Below are 15,591 nucleotides of genomic sequence, written 5' to 3' on the forward strand. Positions count from 1 at the left end.
TGTCACTCTCTCACTTCTTCTCCATGCCTCTCGTAAGCTTTGTCCACCTCCTCCTTACTTTGGCTGACTGAGTTAAGGCAGGCAGCTCCTTATACATAAAATCCAGAAGTACTTCCGGTGTCCCAAAGCTGTGACCCAGGAGCTCGTCCGGGTAAGGCTGGAGCCTGACAATTTGGGCTCACTAGTCCTTTCCCTGGCGACACCCATGGAACCCAACAGGGCAGAGGCAGCGAACTACAATTCCCAGTGTGCCCTCAGGGAATACATGGTGGCACAGTAACCCAAGGGGCTGCCATCTAGTGGATCTGGGAAGGCAATGGCCTGATTAAGCTGCCTTCCCCTATCTTTCCATACCATTGGCATCCTGACCAGGTAAGGATTTCAATACAGCTACATTAAGGATGCTAGTCCTCACAAGACGTCCTTCACAATATATGTTGTATACACACACACTTGTTAATCTCATGAAAAAAATACAAAAGAGGTTAAGGATACAATGTCTGGGCTATTCAGACATGTCTTTAATTAACATTATATACATGCACAGAAAGTGGTAGTGATGTAGCTGTTTCCATTCCTTTGTCATGGATTCATTATCCTCGCTATGTATGAGCCCTATCCAAGGCTGGATCCGGACTTGCATCCATCACTGATAGATAGATAGATAGATAGATAGATAGATAGATAGATAGATAGATAGATAGATAGATAGATATAACAATTCTAGAGATGTCTCTAACCAGTACAAAAATGGGAGGATGTCACAATGCTTTGTGTAGGAATTACCTTTTCTTTCCAGAGACAAGATATATGTTTATGTTTCCCCTCTTTGATACCCACCCCTGATAAATCTGAATACATGATATCGCATCAAAGGATACTGAGTTTATTAGTTTACTGAAAAAGGCTTCCACTTGTAAGTATTAATAGCTGGGGGAAATCCACAGCAGACAGTGATCATTCAGGCTCTATTCCTTTCAAAGTCACCATGTGCATCCTCGGGCAAGCAGATGGTCCTATACCAGACATGATATTACAGAGTTCACTTTTCAGAGTACAGCACTAAAGTCTATATGGTGCTTCGATTATTTTTTTTGTTTATAAAGTATCCACTTTCTTTCTAGAATCCTCCTTATTTAAAGCTGTCAGCTACCATATTTTCTTTTAACCTCAGTAATGGCCAGTGTTTTAATGGAGCCCAGACCCCACAATTTTGATTTTCAGGCTTTCTAGAGGCCCAGAGGGATGACTAAAGGCCCCACAACACCAAAGACCCCTCCTATTTTACACTTTGTATATTATTGTTCTGTAGATGCATCTAACTAGTGTATTGCTACATTGACAGTTCCAAGCCATGATTCAGATGTCTAAAACCAGCACATTGATTGTTACATACGCCATGTACGTACAGACATAGCTATCACTTTTCTGTCTTATCTCTCTGTAATTAGCACATAGATCGGAAGAGAAAGATATGTCCCCATTCTGTAAACGTCTGTTATACAGACTTTCTCAGGATGCTTCCAAACATCACATAAATAGATGTCACAATTCTTTAAAGTTATCTAGCTAGCATATAGGTAGGTTGATAACAATATTTTGTATATTTTTCTAGCCAGAGCCTAGATAATTACTAAACTGATTACATGTGTACTGAAACAATGAAATTTAGAAACATCCTTTCGATTGTTTAGCCTTACAAGTCTGTGCATTCCATTTCTCAACGGCTCCCCCCACACATAATGAATATGTATCCATATGTTAAACAGCGTGTCATACCTGACTGTGCTGGTGCCGTCTACAGAAAAATTGCCTAAGTGTTCTGTATCCACGCGGTTAACGCGTTTTCGACGAGTATGGAGTTTCAGTGTAGCACAGTGTGCCTACAACGAAGCCAAGTCAGCAGTCACGTGATCGGGAATGTATGAATCGAGTCGCCTAGCCAAGGATCAGGAGTAAGCAGGCTGAGCGTCATCTAGAGACAGCAAGAACAAGCAAGCCGTCGAAGAGCGGCTCCCGAGGGCGGGGGTTGGCGAGCTAAACTAACATTAACCTCCGCCTCTGGTTCGCATTTCACTGAAATATTGCATTAAAACTCATTGACGTTGAGAAAAGATAGAAAGAAAATGGCCAGTCCAGGATTTCCAGACTGATCTTCCAAGGGAAGGCAGAAGTTTGCGATGTTTTTTCCTTGAACCCGCGGTGGATTCGGAGCTCGGCGTCAACTTTCGCAGCTCTTTTTTCCCCCCACTCCTCATTTTCACTGCACCGTGAGTTTAATTCAAAGTTGGAGTTAAGATGGCGACCGATTCCGTGCAGGTAAGGAAACTTGACTAGTGCATTTTTCTCGCCGCACACGCTTCGTAAAGTTTAGAGATGTGTGTGTGTGTGTTTTTATTTTTTTTTTAAGTAAACATAAAAGTATTTGCTCAGCCGTGAATGAAAAGTTAAGAGGATACAATAAACTGTTTGCTTTTCTACATGTATGTTTATTTATTTATTTAGTGGGGGGTGGTGGCGGTGTGTGTTTCGTGAGGGGAGGGGGTCCTTGCGAATTTCCAGGCAGTTGTCTGGGACGTAGGGATCGAGGCCTGGAAAAAAACAAGTAGCTAGTGATCCAACTGTTGCTCCTTAAAGCGAAATCACCCTTTGTGCGGGGTGCTGTACTTCACAGCAGTCAAAACTCACAACACGGAGGACGATTTCGACACGGAGAATGGGTGAAGGAATTTCTTCTTAAAATAATAACAACACGAAGGTGCCTTTCGGGAACTTTTCCGCCTGTCGTGTCTGGTTTGTTATTAAGCTGCCGAACAATGCCATCCCCTCGCTTTGGAAAGCCTCTTGGTTTCCACTAAATAAATCCTGTCCTTTGGAGTTTGACGCACAAGTAAATAATGCCCGAGAATGCCAGTTTATTTTAGGCATTTTCGAAAGCTCTCTCGAATAAAGCGCATGTAACTAGCCAAAGCTTTTGGACGGAATCCCATTTCAGCAAACCGCGTTCCCGACTAACCAGTGTGTTGTGCTCACCTCCTTAAGAGGATTTCTGTAAATAAAGTCTTTGAACAGTGCTAAAACTGTCCCGTGTGTCTTTATATAAATAATGTCCGAACTGTAAGCCTTTACGTTTCTTGCACTTGTGTGCTGTCAAAAACAAATGGTTATTAATAAAGTGTTTTATCAGCGATATGAAGGACTGCTCATCGCACTTTGAGTACTGTCAATGCTATTATTGGGTCACTGTTACATTACGACACCCCCTTTGGGAAGTAAGGGAAAGAGTCCAGAGACTTCATAATCGTTCAATCAGTGGGCGCGGTAATATTATTTATATTAAGGGGTGCGACCTTGTTACGTGAACCCTTGTCATACAGGTGTAGCAATTTACAGAGCGCGCTGTGACTCTGTTTCATTTAGAACTTTGACATTCTCCTCCCGTCATTCCGGCGAGGACTGGATCATTGTGCAGAGATACAAATGACAACTTTGCTTTGGCGTCATGTTCTTCGATTTTTTTTCTGAGAGAATTTAATGTTTAATCTGAGTCGGACTCCCTGAATTAAATTGCCGATACTTAATGTACTGCAATTTTTCAGATTTATGCTTTCTGTAAACATGGCACGGGGGGGGGGGTCTAGTCGCAGTTTTCATATTACTTTAAGTCAATCTACCCTTTTCAAGGAGGTTGCTGGTGAAGTTCCTTCCACTTTGGTAACGATTTTTTTTTTTTTTTTGCATATCTCCTTTAATAAGATAGTAGATGGTTTACTCCAGCTCACACAGAAGTTGGTAAATAGTTCAGCACCTCTAAATTCCAGTAATTTTTTAAACTGATTTAGAATATTTCAGTATTTTTTTCCCCCACCTCCATTGTTGAGTTAATGTATTAAATACAAGGTTAATCTTCAGTGCTGTTTTTCAAGTCTTCTCTGTATGATACAAGAGCAGGTTATCAAGATGAACATTTTATTTTGATAGTTCTTAGAATTAACAAAAGACCTATAAAATCTGGAAGTAATTTCTTAAGAGTTCAAGCCTAATTGACCTTTAATGCCAGTTATTTTCTGTACACTTATTTTCAATAATCAAAATTCTAATATTAATTTATCTATTAATTCAGGTTTCACTTATCTATTAATTCCGGTTTCACAGATTTGCATGGGATTTCCTCCCAGATCCCCCAATTTCCTATATTTTAGATAAAGGAAGGCATTACATTTTAAACTGGCTTGCCATATGCCTGCACCTCCTGTGCTCAAAGGGGAAGGCAGGAATGATTAGAGCATAAACATCAATAGGTCAGTGGTTGTAGTTATTCACAATATTTATTTTATTTTTTTATACGAATTTCAGTAAAATTGAACCATTGTTTGGCTTATTGTTGCTTGTTTCAGTTTCCTAAAAACATTCAATATCAGATTAGAGTTGCCACAGAGCATCCACCATCAACAGATATAGTTATTATGGAAGCATCCATAAAACAGGAACAGTTAAAAACTTTAAAGCAGGCTTGTCACCACAACAAATAAACAGACAACCAATTGCTGCAACTGCTGAGTTGTGAATGCAGCTGCTGAAGTGAAATTTCTAGACCCACATTGTCAAGATGAGAATTAATAGAGTCGCATCAATTAGGTAGTTCCACACACCTGAGCAAGCAAGCTGCAGGCTTTAATCTTCATCAGTAGTACCTTTGCTGTTACATGCCTTTTTGTCTTGTTGCATAACCAGTTGATCTCCCTCTCCTTGGAGAATTCCATAAAGCACCTACAATAATAATAAGGGATTTTCATAGGTTCTTTCTACAAAGTTGTTACAATACATTTTTTTTTTTAATACTCCTGATCTATTTGGACTATTAATATTGCCTGAATTGCTAGCTCAATAGGTAATCTACTGTCTTAGGAGAAGCAGACTTACAGCCATTTAAAATATGTACAATAATTTTTGATGTATCAGAATCATACATTTTGAATTTTACTTGGAAATGAATAACATTTCCCTCTGTTTACTTCTTTCTCTCTGTCATTTTTAAAAAAAATTTTAAATGCACAATCTAGTTAAATGGTATATTTCATATCCCAGAAAAGTTGGTTTAGTTTATTTGGTATTTCAAGACAACAGTGTGTTTTTATTTCATTGCAAGGGCTAGTTAAATTATTTACTTATCACATTAAATAGTGGAACTGAACCCATTTTATTTACAGCTGTGACCACCATTCTGCTTTAAATTACTGCATCAAGGAGGTATGTTGAGAAGAGCAACTAAGTGCGTATCTGAGCTAAAAGGTCATGTCCTCCTCTGAAAGGCAAATGTAATTTTAAATCTCTTCAGTGTTGAGAAGGCTAGATATTTCTAAATATCCAAAGGCAATGATTAAAATTGAAAAATTAGACATGGTTTGGTTTATAGGTAAATCACTTACTAAAGGGCATCAGTAGACATTAAGGAAGAAGTACATTTAAAATGGAAGTGCCAGATTCTCACACTCCTTCCTGCCTATCAAGTCATGTATTTGAAGCTCAAATATTTTCAGCTTTCAAAAAATGCCTAGATAAGATATTGGGACAACTTGAGGATAACCAGATTAGCCTGGCTGGCTGAATGGTCTCTCGTAATTTTTCCAACTTTTTATGTTATTATTCCAGTCCTCCTCCTCATTAATGGAAAACCAAAGGAAAACAAAGAAATGTTGTTTTTTCTTTTTAAAAAAAAAAAAAAACAAACTGGTACAGTTGTTTACATTCTGGGCTTTAATTTCATTTATGTTTTAGGGATTTCCCTTTATTGCAGAAGCTTGGGGCGGGGGGTATATTGGGTTGAGGGGCTTTTAGCCCAGTGAATATAAGAAACAATATCATCATAGACTACTTATTTTGCTACGTGCGCATACAAAATATTTTCACTGACATTTTCTGTTCAGTAACTGAAAGATAATGTTTGAATTTTTGTTTTTAGTATTTATGCACTTTTTATATCATTGCCATGATAAATTGGTATATACCAAAATAATTCAGAATATTTTCAACACAATTTCTTTAACACTTCTATGTTAATAACATCCTTTTCACATCAGTAAATCACTGTGTCAGGTTTGTAATATTTTCTATTGTGAGATTTATGTATGCTTTGGTGTACAAGAGATAACAGCTGGTTAGTAATGCTTACTGAAGAGTAATGGACAAGTCCAAATTAACTTTAAATTTCTAGTGTGTCAGACTCCATTGTGCTTTGTCCATACCTCTTTTAAGCAGCACAATTTTAATTTTTGTTGATTTGTTTTAAGCATTAAAGCATGTATTAGAAGCCGTGAAAACTGTGCATCTCTATGATTCTGCATGTCTGTTAATGCATTGCATGTATTAGCATCAGCGAGATTTGCCATGTGGTTCAGAATTATGAGCTGAGTGAAATAAATGTCTGACAAATATGGATGTTTTAAAACACAAAAAAATATTTTAGAATGAAAATATGGAACAGCTCATATTGTCATTGTAGACTAGTCACAGATATAGAGGGAGTTTCTTTGTTTAAAAATGTGTTGTTTTTTATTATTATTATTATTAATTTTTTTATAAATGCTAATACTCTTGTGTGGAGTTTCCCCCAGATACTGTGGATTTCCACTGACATACCAAAGACACCCAAGATAGGTTGCCGTATGACTCTAAATTTGCCCAAGTCGAGGATGGGGATAAATGTGGATATGTGTGAGGGAGGCCCTGTGTTTAAAGTTGATTTCTGCCTTGCATCCAGTCCAGCTGAGATGTGAGTTCTTTCTGTCTGTGACTATTGAGTTGTTTATGCTGGTCAGAAAATGGGTGGTTGGGCATTCGATTGTAGTGATATCCTTTGCAAACAAGATAAATGTGAAGGCTCTGTTTATTTATTGGGGGTATTGCTATATTAAAAAGCAATTTTTAATTTGCTGACATTTCCAACACACTCATTAAATAATATCAAACATTACAAGTTTAAAATGATTTTAACTGACAGCTGATAGGTCACATGATTGCACTCTCAAAGCATACATGAATTGTGTATTTTTATTTCTGAACTATTTCCATGATAGGATAAAAATACATTAATAACAGCTTTAGTTTTTCCTCCTTATTAAATACCCAGCAGGATTTCCCCACTTTAAGTTAAGCCGTGCAGAATTTTTAAGTAATAGAAGTAATTTCTTAACCCCATACTATGAGAAGTGAAGCAAAATGACACATTTTATTTCGTAACAGAACTGATTACAATATGCAAGCTTTCAAGGCAGCTGAGGCCCTTTCTTCAGGCAAACTGTAGTACAGAAACTGGAGTTTCGTGTTTTGTTTATACATACATTAGTGCTGGGCGGTATACCGGTTCATACTGAAAACCGTTTTTTATTTTTGTTATGATATGGATTTTTCTTATATCGCAATACCGGTTTAAATTGCCTAAACGACGTTCGGAACGTGGCGCAGCGGGAAACTGTTCAAGTGGAGACCTTTTTCACTGCTACACCGCTAATCACAGAGGTGTTGTATGGGGGCTCTTTTTCACTGCTACATCGCTAAATAGGTAGTAGTGGTGTAGGTATTGCGTGGTGAAAATGGACAGAGAACATTCTGAAACTGAAGCTGTAGATGACGATTAAGTTGAACATGATGACACAGAAGAACCTTTGCCTCAAAAAGGGAATCACGTCCGTTGCCTGGAGATACTTTGGTTTTAAAAGGTCAGATGTGGACCTTTATGTTCAAATGTGTAAATACTGTTTCTATACTACTGGATAATACTGCAAGCCAAGTTGTACTTGTTTTATTTGTTTTCAATACAGTGTAATGTACCTGGGTACTGTGTAATAGTGTGACGAAATGTTGACTTTGTCGACATTTCTACTTTATTCTCGCCATTTATGTCAAGATTAAAGTCGACATGTTGACTTTATTCTCGTAATTTGTCATTAAAGTAGAACATCATAAGCTAAACTTCATTGTAAAATGAATATTTAATTTACTAGATTTTCTCAAACCCCGTCATAAATTATATAGCACTATTAAATGCTTTGTGTTTGCCGAGGCATGTTAAATCGGTACGTGCTTCTTAAACTGACTTCCTCTTGTACTGAAGAGGCGCCGCAGCGATCACCGCACAGAATACACTCCCTTCAGATATTCCAGCTCTCAGAACATTTAGAATACTAAGATAAATACTTGATATCATTTTCATGATGAAATGCATTAAAGCATGTATTAATCATGTGGCGGCATGGAGGTTGCACTGCTGCCTCGCAGCAAGGGTGTCTCGGGTGTACCCTGCCTTGAATTTGCATGTTTTTCTGGTGGGTTTACTCGGCATGCTTCAGTTTCCTTTCAAAGTCATGTAGGATATGGGGTTTTGTTATGCTATATTCACCCTGCTAGTGTATGTTTTGCTCGTATTCACCCTGCGATGTGCTGGCGACTCGTTCAGGATTTGCTCCTGCCTCGCACACAATGCTTGCTGGGATGGGCGCAACTCTGAATGGATGACATAATTAAACGTGTATAACGAAGATATTTTTAAAGTTCTGAACATTCCGTGGACTAAGTTTATAAGTAGTTTTAATTTCACAAAGACGTTTATTGTGTGGTGATTGGCTATGTGGAGAAAGAAAAAGGAAGGATAGGAACTGGGGTTTTGGTACATCAGACAGACCGCATGCGCGCAATAAAGAAAGCCCACTCAGAAGAACATCCATCGAATTCTGTATTCGTGTCTCCGACCACCAGATCACAAACCCAACATTTACACAATATTTAAGTTAAACCTTTGCGATAACCATTCATACATCCAGTCTTTTGGAGCATCGTCACACCTGCCATAAAGTTCTACACACTGAACATACAGCTGGGGACCCCATACTGCGAGGGAGCAGCACTACCGCCTCAGTACTGTGCATGTTTAATACCTGCTTTAATGCATTTAATCATGAAAATGATACCAAGTATTTATCTTAGCATTGTAAATTTTCAGAGAGCAGGAATATCATGAAGTGAATGGATTCTGTGCGGTGATTGCCGCTGCCGGCGCCTCCTATTAGTGCGGAGGAAGTCAGTTTAAGAAGCGTAGTGATCAACAACTGGGCCAGGGAACACTTAAGTTAATGCAGCAAATTAAATGCTTTGTGTTATGACAGGGTTTGAGAAAAATCTAGTAAATTAAACATTGATTTTAGGATGAAGTTTAGTTTAAGACAGTTTATTTTAGAATTAAAGTAGAATATGAGAAAGTGGAAATGTCGACTTTAATCTCGACATAAGCGTCAAAATTAAAGTGGAAATGTCGAGAATAATGTCAACATGTTGTCTTTATTCTCGACATATAGTTTGTTTTTTTTCCTTCCCTGTGTCCGTATTTTTTTTTTTTTTCACCGTGGCCCTAATACGATTCCGTAGGGCTATACAACAAATAGCATTATAAATGCAAGTTGCAATTTTATTATTTATGTATATAGCTTAGCTTGAAGCAAGGTCCATATTAATGCAGTTTGCCTTAATGATGGTTCAGTTGGTAAAGATGTCATCACCAAGTTGCACTTGTTTTATTTTATTTTAATTTGGTGAATGCTATGTAATGCACCTGGTCTTGAAGTAATAGTGCAACTATCAGTAATAATATTATTTATTTTGGTTTTATTTATTAGTTTATTGATGATAAAGTTGTTTAAAAAGTCACTTTAACGTGTCAGTGGACAAAGATGGTTAACATTAACAAAGTGTATTTGGTTTACAAAAAATATTTACTAAGACCTGTTCAGTGAAATACAACTTTTGACAAGCACCTCTGGATATTTTACTAAGTCTAAATGCCTCTTTGGATGGTTGAAAATATGTTGTCAAAATTATAGTTAAAGTTTTTGTAAAATTTGTTCAGTAAAAAGGTTCTGTATTTTGACTGCATCTGTCCTGCAATGTGATTCCTTCTCTTCATTAGTGCCGCCCCCCTGAAAACTATCACTTTATGGGGCCATGCAAACCTGTATTAATACTTGTGTGCACATTAAAATGTTTTTTTTTTTTTTTGTACAATTCTCATAACAGTGGAATAGGTTATTCTTAGCCAGTCTACTGCAGTAATTGTAGTGGAAAATGTGGTTAACATCCACTCATGCATGGGGGAAAAAAATACCGTAGAATACCATGAAACTGGGATAATTTAGAAAAATACCGTGATACACTGTAGAATTTTGGTCATACCGCCCACCCCTAACATACATACACACACTAGGAAAGAAACAGCATTCAAAAACTGAAGATGGCCCACTTGAAATGTTTAATTATTAGAATCTGTTCAGTTAGCCAATGAAAGGTGACATTTTGCTTCACTTCTCATTGCATCCATCATGGCTAACATGGTGCATCACCCTACTAGTACTGAAATTCAAACCTTAAAATTGAGGTTTTGAAAATGTATTACAGCTTGAATGTTCAAAATTGGAAATTTATGCTTTTGTGTACTACTGTTGACAGGGAATAATATACTTTTGTGCAAGTTGATATTAATCCAACAAATGTTATGGAGTTTGTCCATTTTATTTGTATATAGTCCGCCCCCTGTATCAATGGGGGTTTGGTTCCAGCACCCCTTGTGGATACCAAAATCCATGGATGCACAAGTCTTTTGTAAAATCTCTATATATAATCTTCATTTGGATCTTGATCTTTGTTTGTCCGCGAATGAATTAGAAGAAGAAGCACTAGATGGCAGTAGAGAGACAGCTAAAACATAGGCATTGCATTAAGAATCTCCTCCAGGCTTATACTACTGAAGACTAGTACTCCAGTCACACCTCAAGACACAGACATTCAAACTAAACAAATTGTTGTGCTTTAAATTAACTAATCTTTATATATAATCTTCATTTGGATCTTGATCTTTGTTTGTCCGCGAATTCCACGCATGCGTAGACCACCTTCCAGTTTAGTACGTTGTTGTTACTCACAGATGTCAACAATGTGCCGGAATAACGAAAGAGGTGGTGGACAGTGTTATGCTGGTTAGCTCCTGAGGCCTGGTTAGAGAATGAGATTGCCGAAGATAAAAGGTACGTGCCTACGTAACATGTGAATGAAAGAAAGACAGTGGGGAAAATGAATGACAATGTAACAGCACATTCCGGAAATTATTATTGTGACGTTGTAGCCGGCGAGTGCTGCGTGTCTCACAGTTGTACCGTGGCTTGCTCACATGTCAGTGAAGTGATCCCTATTTATGCTCCGTGTATATTGCCTTAGTCTTTGGATTGCCACAAAGCAACCTGCGAGATTGGAGAAAGGTTGAGAAGAAATCGTGAGAGGAAACGACAGCGTCCTGAAAACGAGACGGACTATGAATGGAGAGAAGCAGAAATGCTCCTACACCATCACATAATTACTATTCAGACAGTGATTCCGAGTAGGCCGTTCCTATCGAATCAATGTCCAAGAGTTTTCTTTTGTAATTTTGTTTCCCTTATAAAAAATCATAATGCTGTGCGACGAAGGGCCCAGTTCACGACTGGCATCCGCGTTTAAACAGGGAGCCCTTCACAGACAACTTTAACACGCGCAACGTAGTTGGGCGCACATGGCTAGTACAATGTAATATTTGCATATAACCTACGCACATCCTCCTTTGTACTTTGAATCCTTAATAGTATACTTAATTCCTAATACAATGTAATTGCTTTGTAAAATAGCTGTTGTACTATATTGTTTAGGAAATGACAAGAAAAAAATGTCTTTACATCTTTAGTAAAAATGCAACCATGGGTATGGCTGACTGCATAGTACATATTAGGAGTAACTTAACATTTAATTTCTTTCAGTACTTGCAGGTGGTTTTCATTTTAATGATATGAAAGAGAAGTACATAAAACAGAATGTTTAAAGTAAGAGTATATATAGAAAAATTATAAGTAGGGAAAAAATAAATGTATTCTTTCTCTCTCTGGCTCTCACACACACCACTGTTAACACTCCAATTGTAGACGTTGATGCTTTTGAAGAAGCCAAATAATACTGCAACAACCTGGAGAGTGCTGGAGACGGTGGAATGGAATTATCTTTATGCTGCTTGCTGCTGAGTGGTCCTAAATAGAACTGCTTGGCTTCTTTAGTGCTATTTTTGCCATGCTGCTCAGTTATTCAGTGGCACCACATGCTCCTAGCTGCTTTGTCCCTTTGTAACATTGTGTACGCCACCCATATACACCTCACTACAAAGGTCAGAGGCAACCCGCGTGCCAAACTGTTCCCTTAGCCCTTTGTGAGCCGAGACAAGCCCAGAGCAGAGACTCACTGGTGACCAAGTGTCTGGTGTGATTAACTGTAACTGCTGGGAAACGTGATTTGAATTCTGTGCACTTGCCCTGTGTATATGCTGCTTCATACCTGGCTTCTCCAGGTATTTGCCCAAACCCCCCAATGTGCACATCTACATCCTGAAGTCGCAATAATACTACTGTCAAGCTCTATGGAGGTTTTGGGTTAAAGATCGGGTGTTGAATGTTAATGCTTCTCAATTGCAGGTGGTTTAGTTAGGAACATTATTATAGTAAGCTGTTTCTTCTTTTTCTTTGTATTGTCAAGCAAACCTTGCAATTTTTATAGGTATGTTGTTACCCCTCAGGTAGGCGGGAAGCTACAGCAGGATATGCCTAAACATCACTTCATTTGCTTCGATTCAGTATTGTATTTGTGACATGACAAATTCATGTTTTGCTTTTTGGAACTTTATGAAATTTTATATTTCTTATTCCTCAGTTGATTGAATCTGTAGATTTGTGTAGAAAATCTGAAGGATATATGAAATACAACATTTTCTAAAAGGTGAAAACTGTTACACACTTTTCACAAAAGGTTGTTGATTTATTTCAGCCCTTTTGAAAAACACTATAAACTGTGTATTATGATACTGCAACTTGCCAAATACTAGAAAGCTCATTAGGTGCACTTTTATCCAGGCTAAACAATGACTGAGCAAATCACACATTAAAGAAAACGCCAAATTCAAGGCTAGACAAAGGCATTGCATGTTCAGTTTTTTTGCAAACTCTACATCTTTTAATAGCATCAAGGGAGAAGACCTTTGGCATGCCAGAGGCAGACATGGTTTCAGGAGAATGGCTGGACAGATCACCAGTCAGGACCAGATCATATATATGCTACCTGTGCTGCTCTGAAATTGTTGGCAGATACAATAACTGTATCAGATGTCAAGACAGCAAGAGACTGGATCTATGCTGCTGACCTTAGAACAAGACGAGCTGCAAGAGGTTTTCTGCTTATACCTCCTACACAACCTTAACCCAACAGCAGGATAACACCTGGCCAAACACAGCAGCTATAGTCATAGTTGGCACGAGGAATGAATGCTGTTGTCCAGGTGCTGCCTTGACTTGTCTTCTTTCCTAACCTTAATCCCATACAACACCTTGAGATGCTCTACCATATTCAGAGAGGTGACTCTGCAGGAATTGGATTGCATTCTTCAACTGAACATTCAGAAGACGTTCATTGGGTCTATGTGCCAGAGAAGTCAAGCAGTGTGGGTTGCAAACCACTGTTTGTTTTCATAGTTGTTGTTTTCCTGTTTTTTCACAATTGATATTTTGGCAATGAAGGTTGAAATAGTAATTCAGCAGTGAGTGTAGCTTTTTTATTTGTGTATGTGTGCGCGTATATAATATATATAAATATACACACACATACCAGTAATGGTATACTGCACAGTAACGTACAGTGAGTGCACTTGACTCCTAGTTTTCATCCTCTTTCACTGTATATGTAGCATTTGTTTGCTTAGAGGTTGATACTCTTGCTGCTTCCTGAGCAGCTCTTCTTTTCTCCACCGTAGCACCCCGCTTCTTCTCTTCTTTCGTCAGCATCTTTTTGTGCTAAAACTGATTAAGTCAGCGTTTGTGTTGCAATTACTTAGTATGTTTTCTTAAGTGCCATCTTAAGTGAAAAATTAAAGTCTTCAATCTGCTTCAAGAATGATTTAAGATATGTAGAGGGTAGGGGAAGTGATGGCGAAGGTGGTAGGGAATGAGAACAGCGCCCGTATGCATGTGTCACACCGCCGCCCTGCTGGTCGCTGCCGAGAGTTGATTATACAATAAAATAAATGAGAAGAGGAATAACTTTGGAGGTCAGTCATCACCCCGAAAGCGGATGGTAGACGTCATGTAGTATATGTTTACCAAATTTCAGGTCAATAGATGATTTAAAATAATGGACAGACATACTGACGGCCGCAGTGGCATATTGTATATAAAGATAAGGAGAGAAAGAGAGAGAGAGAGTGTGTGTGTGTAGATATAAAACTGTGGGAGAAACAAAAAAAAAAAATTTCTTTTGAGGAACAACTGTTGGGATCAACTCCATACAAGGAGCCAACAATATAAAATCAGGAGTGGTCTCCCCTAGACTTTCTTGTATACTCAGATATGGGGATGGATATCTGAGGAGTAAACCACAAGACAATGATTATATTTTTATGTACATTAAAGAACCATCCACAACAAATTAATAATATATTGAACAATTGTTAAAGTAAAGTTGAATAAATCGGATTCTGCAGTTGCATGAAAAAGGTAAAGTACCACTTCTGGTTAATGGAAAAGGCCCAAAAGTTGATAGAAGTCATTATTTTGTACCTAATACTTGTATGCACAATTTGGTTGACCTAAGTGAAAGCGTACTCAAGTTATCATGTTTACATATACACACACACACAAATACATAATTCTAATAATGGTATTTTCACACTTGGGAAGGTCTTAAACGTTGTGATTCATCATAATCTCAAAATTGAATTTTGGAGGATTACAATACTTTCCCTATACTTCGTATACAAGAAAATAAAAATGTTTATGAAAAAAATCATTTACTAGTGTCAGATATCCTAGGAGATGCTGACAATGCCCTATACACATTCATGCTAAAATATTGTTAAATAAACAACTTTCTGAAAATCCTCTTGAAAGCCTGGTTAGCATTTTCAAATGGGATTGAGCTTTTGAATACTTGTTTCTGCAAGCAATGCGATTAAGGGAGGAAAAAAAGTGCTACTTAAGTTTGAATTCCTTAAAAAGAACAGTCGAGTCACATATAACAATGCTAATGGCAAGATGTACTGCAAAATCTATCAAAATAATATCTGACCAATCCATTCACTGAGGGTTATATTAATTTTAGTACAACTACTTTTGACATGAAATCCAAAGATCACTGAAATTGCCAAATAGAGACATACGTTTTGAAAGCAGAGACCTTCAGCTGGTCATGCTTAGTTGTGCCGTTAGAAATAATCAAAAGCAAAAAAGCTCAATGATTAATACAACATAGTTTCAATAATTGTTGCCTATGCATATGAAATTATTTCAGTTTATTGAACTGTGTGTAACAGAAAAAACTCCTAATGACCACTAGACATAACCTGGGGGTTGATATAATAATTGGGTAAAACCAATATGTGCGATTTGCACCACATACCAAAAGCAGCAACAATTCAAACAAATAAATATTAAAAAACAGAAACCTAACCTCATGGTTCAACTTTTGTGCACAATCGACACTCTTATA

At 37.7% G+C, this 15,591-nt stretch overlaps 1 protein-coding gene across 1 annotated transcript in view; it reads left to right on the forward strand.

Annotated features, from left to right (window-relative positions):
- Positions 1-1,812: 1,812 nt before the first annotated feature.
- Positions 1,813-15,591, forward strand: part of LOC114658388 (serine/threonine-protein kinase N2-like) — a 161,818-nt gene continuing 148,039 nt past the window's right edge. The window contains exon 1 of the mRNA XM_051932786.1: positions 1,813-2,319. Coding sequence (XP_051788746.1) covers positions 2,299-2,319 — 21 coding nt within the window. The 5' untranslated portion in view covers positions 1,813-2,298. The remainder of the gene's footprint in view (positions 2,320-15,591) is intronic.

The sequence above is a fragment of the Erpetoichthys calabaricus genome, chromosome 10 (genome assembly GCF_900747795.2).
Source record: "Erpetoichthys calabaricus chromosome 10, fErpCal1.3, whole genome shotgun sequence".
NCBI classification, from domain to species: Eukaryota; Metazoa; Chordata; class Cladistia; order Polypteriformes; family Polypteridae; genus Erpetoichthys; species Erpetoichthys calabaricus.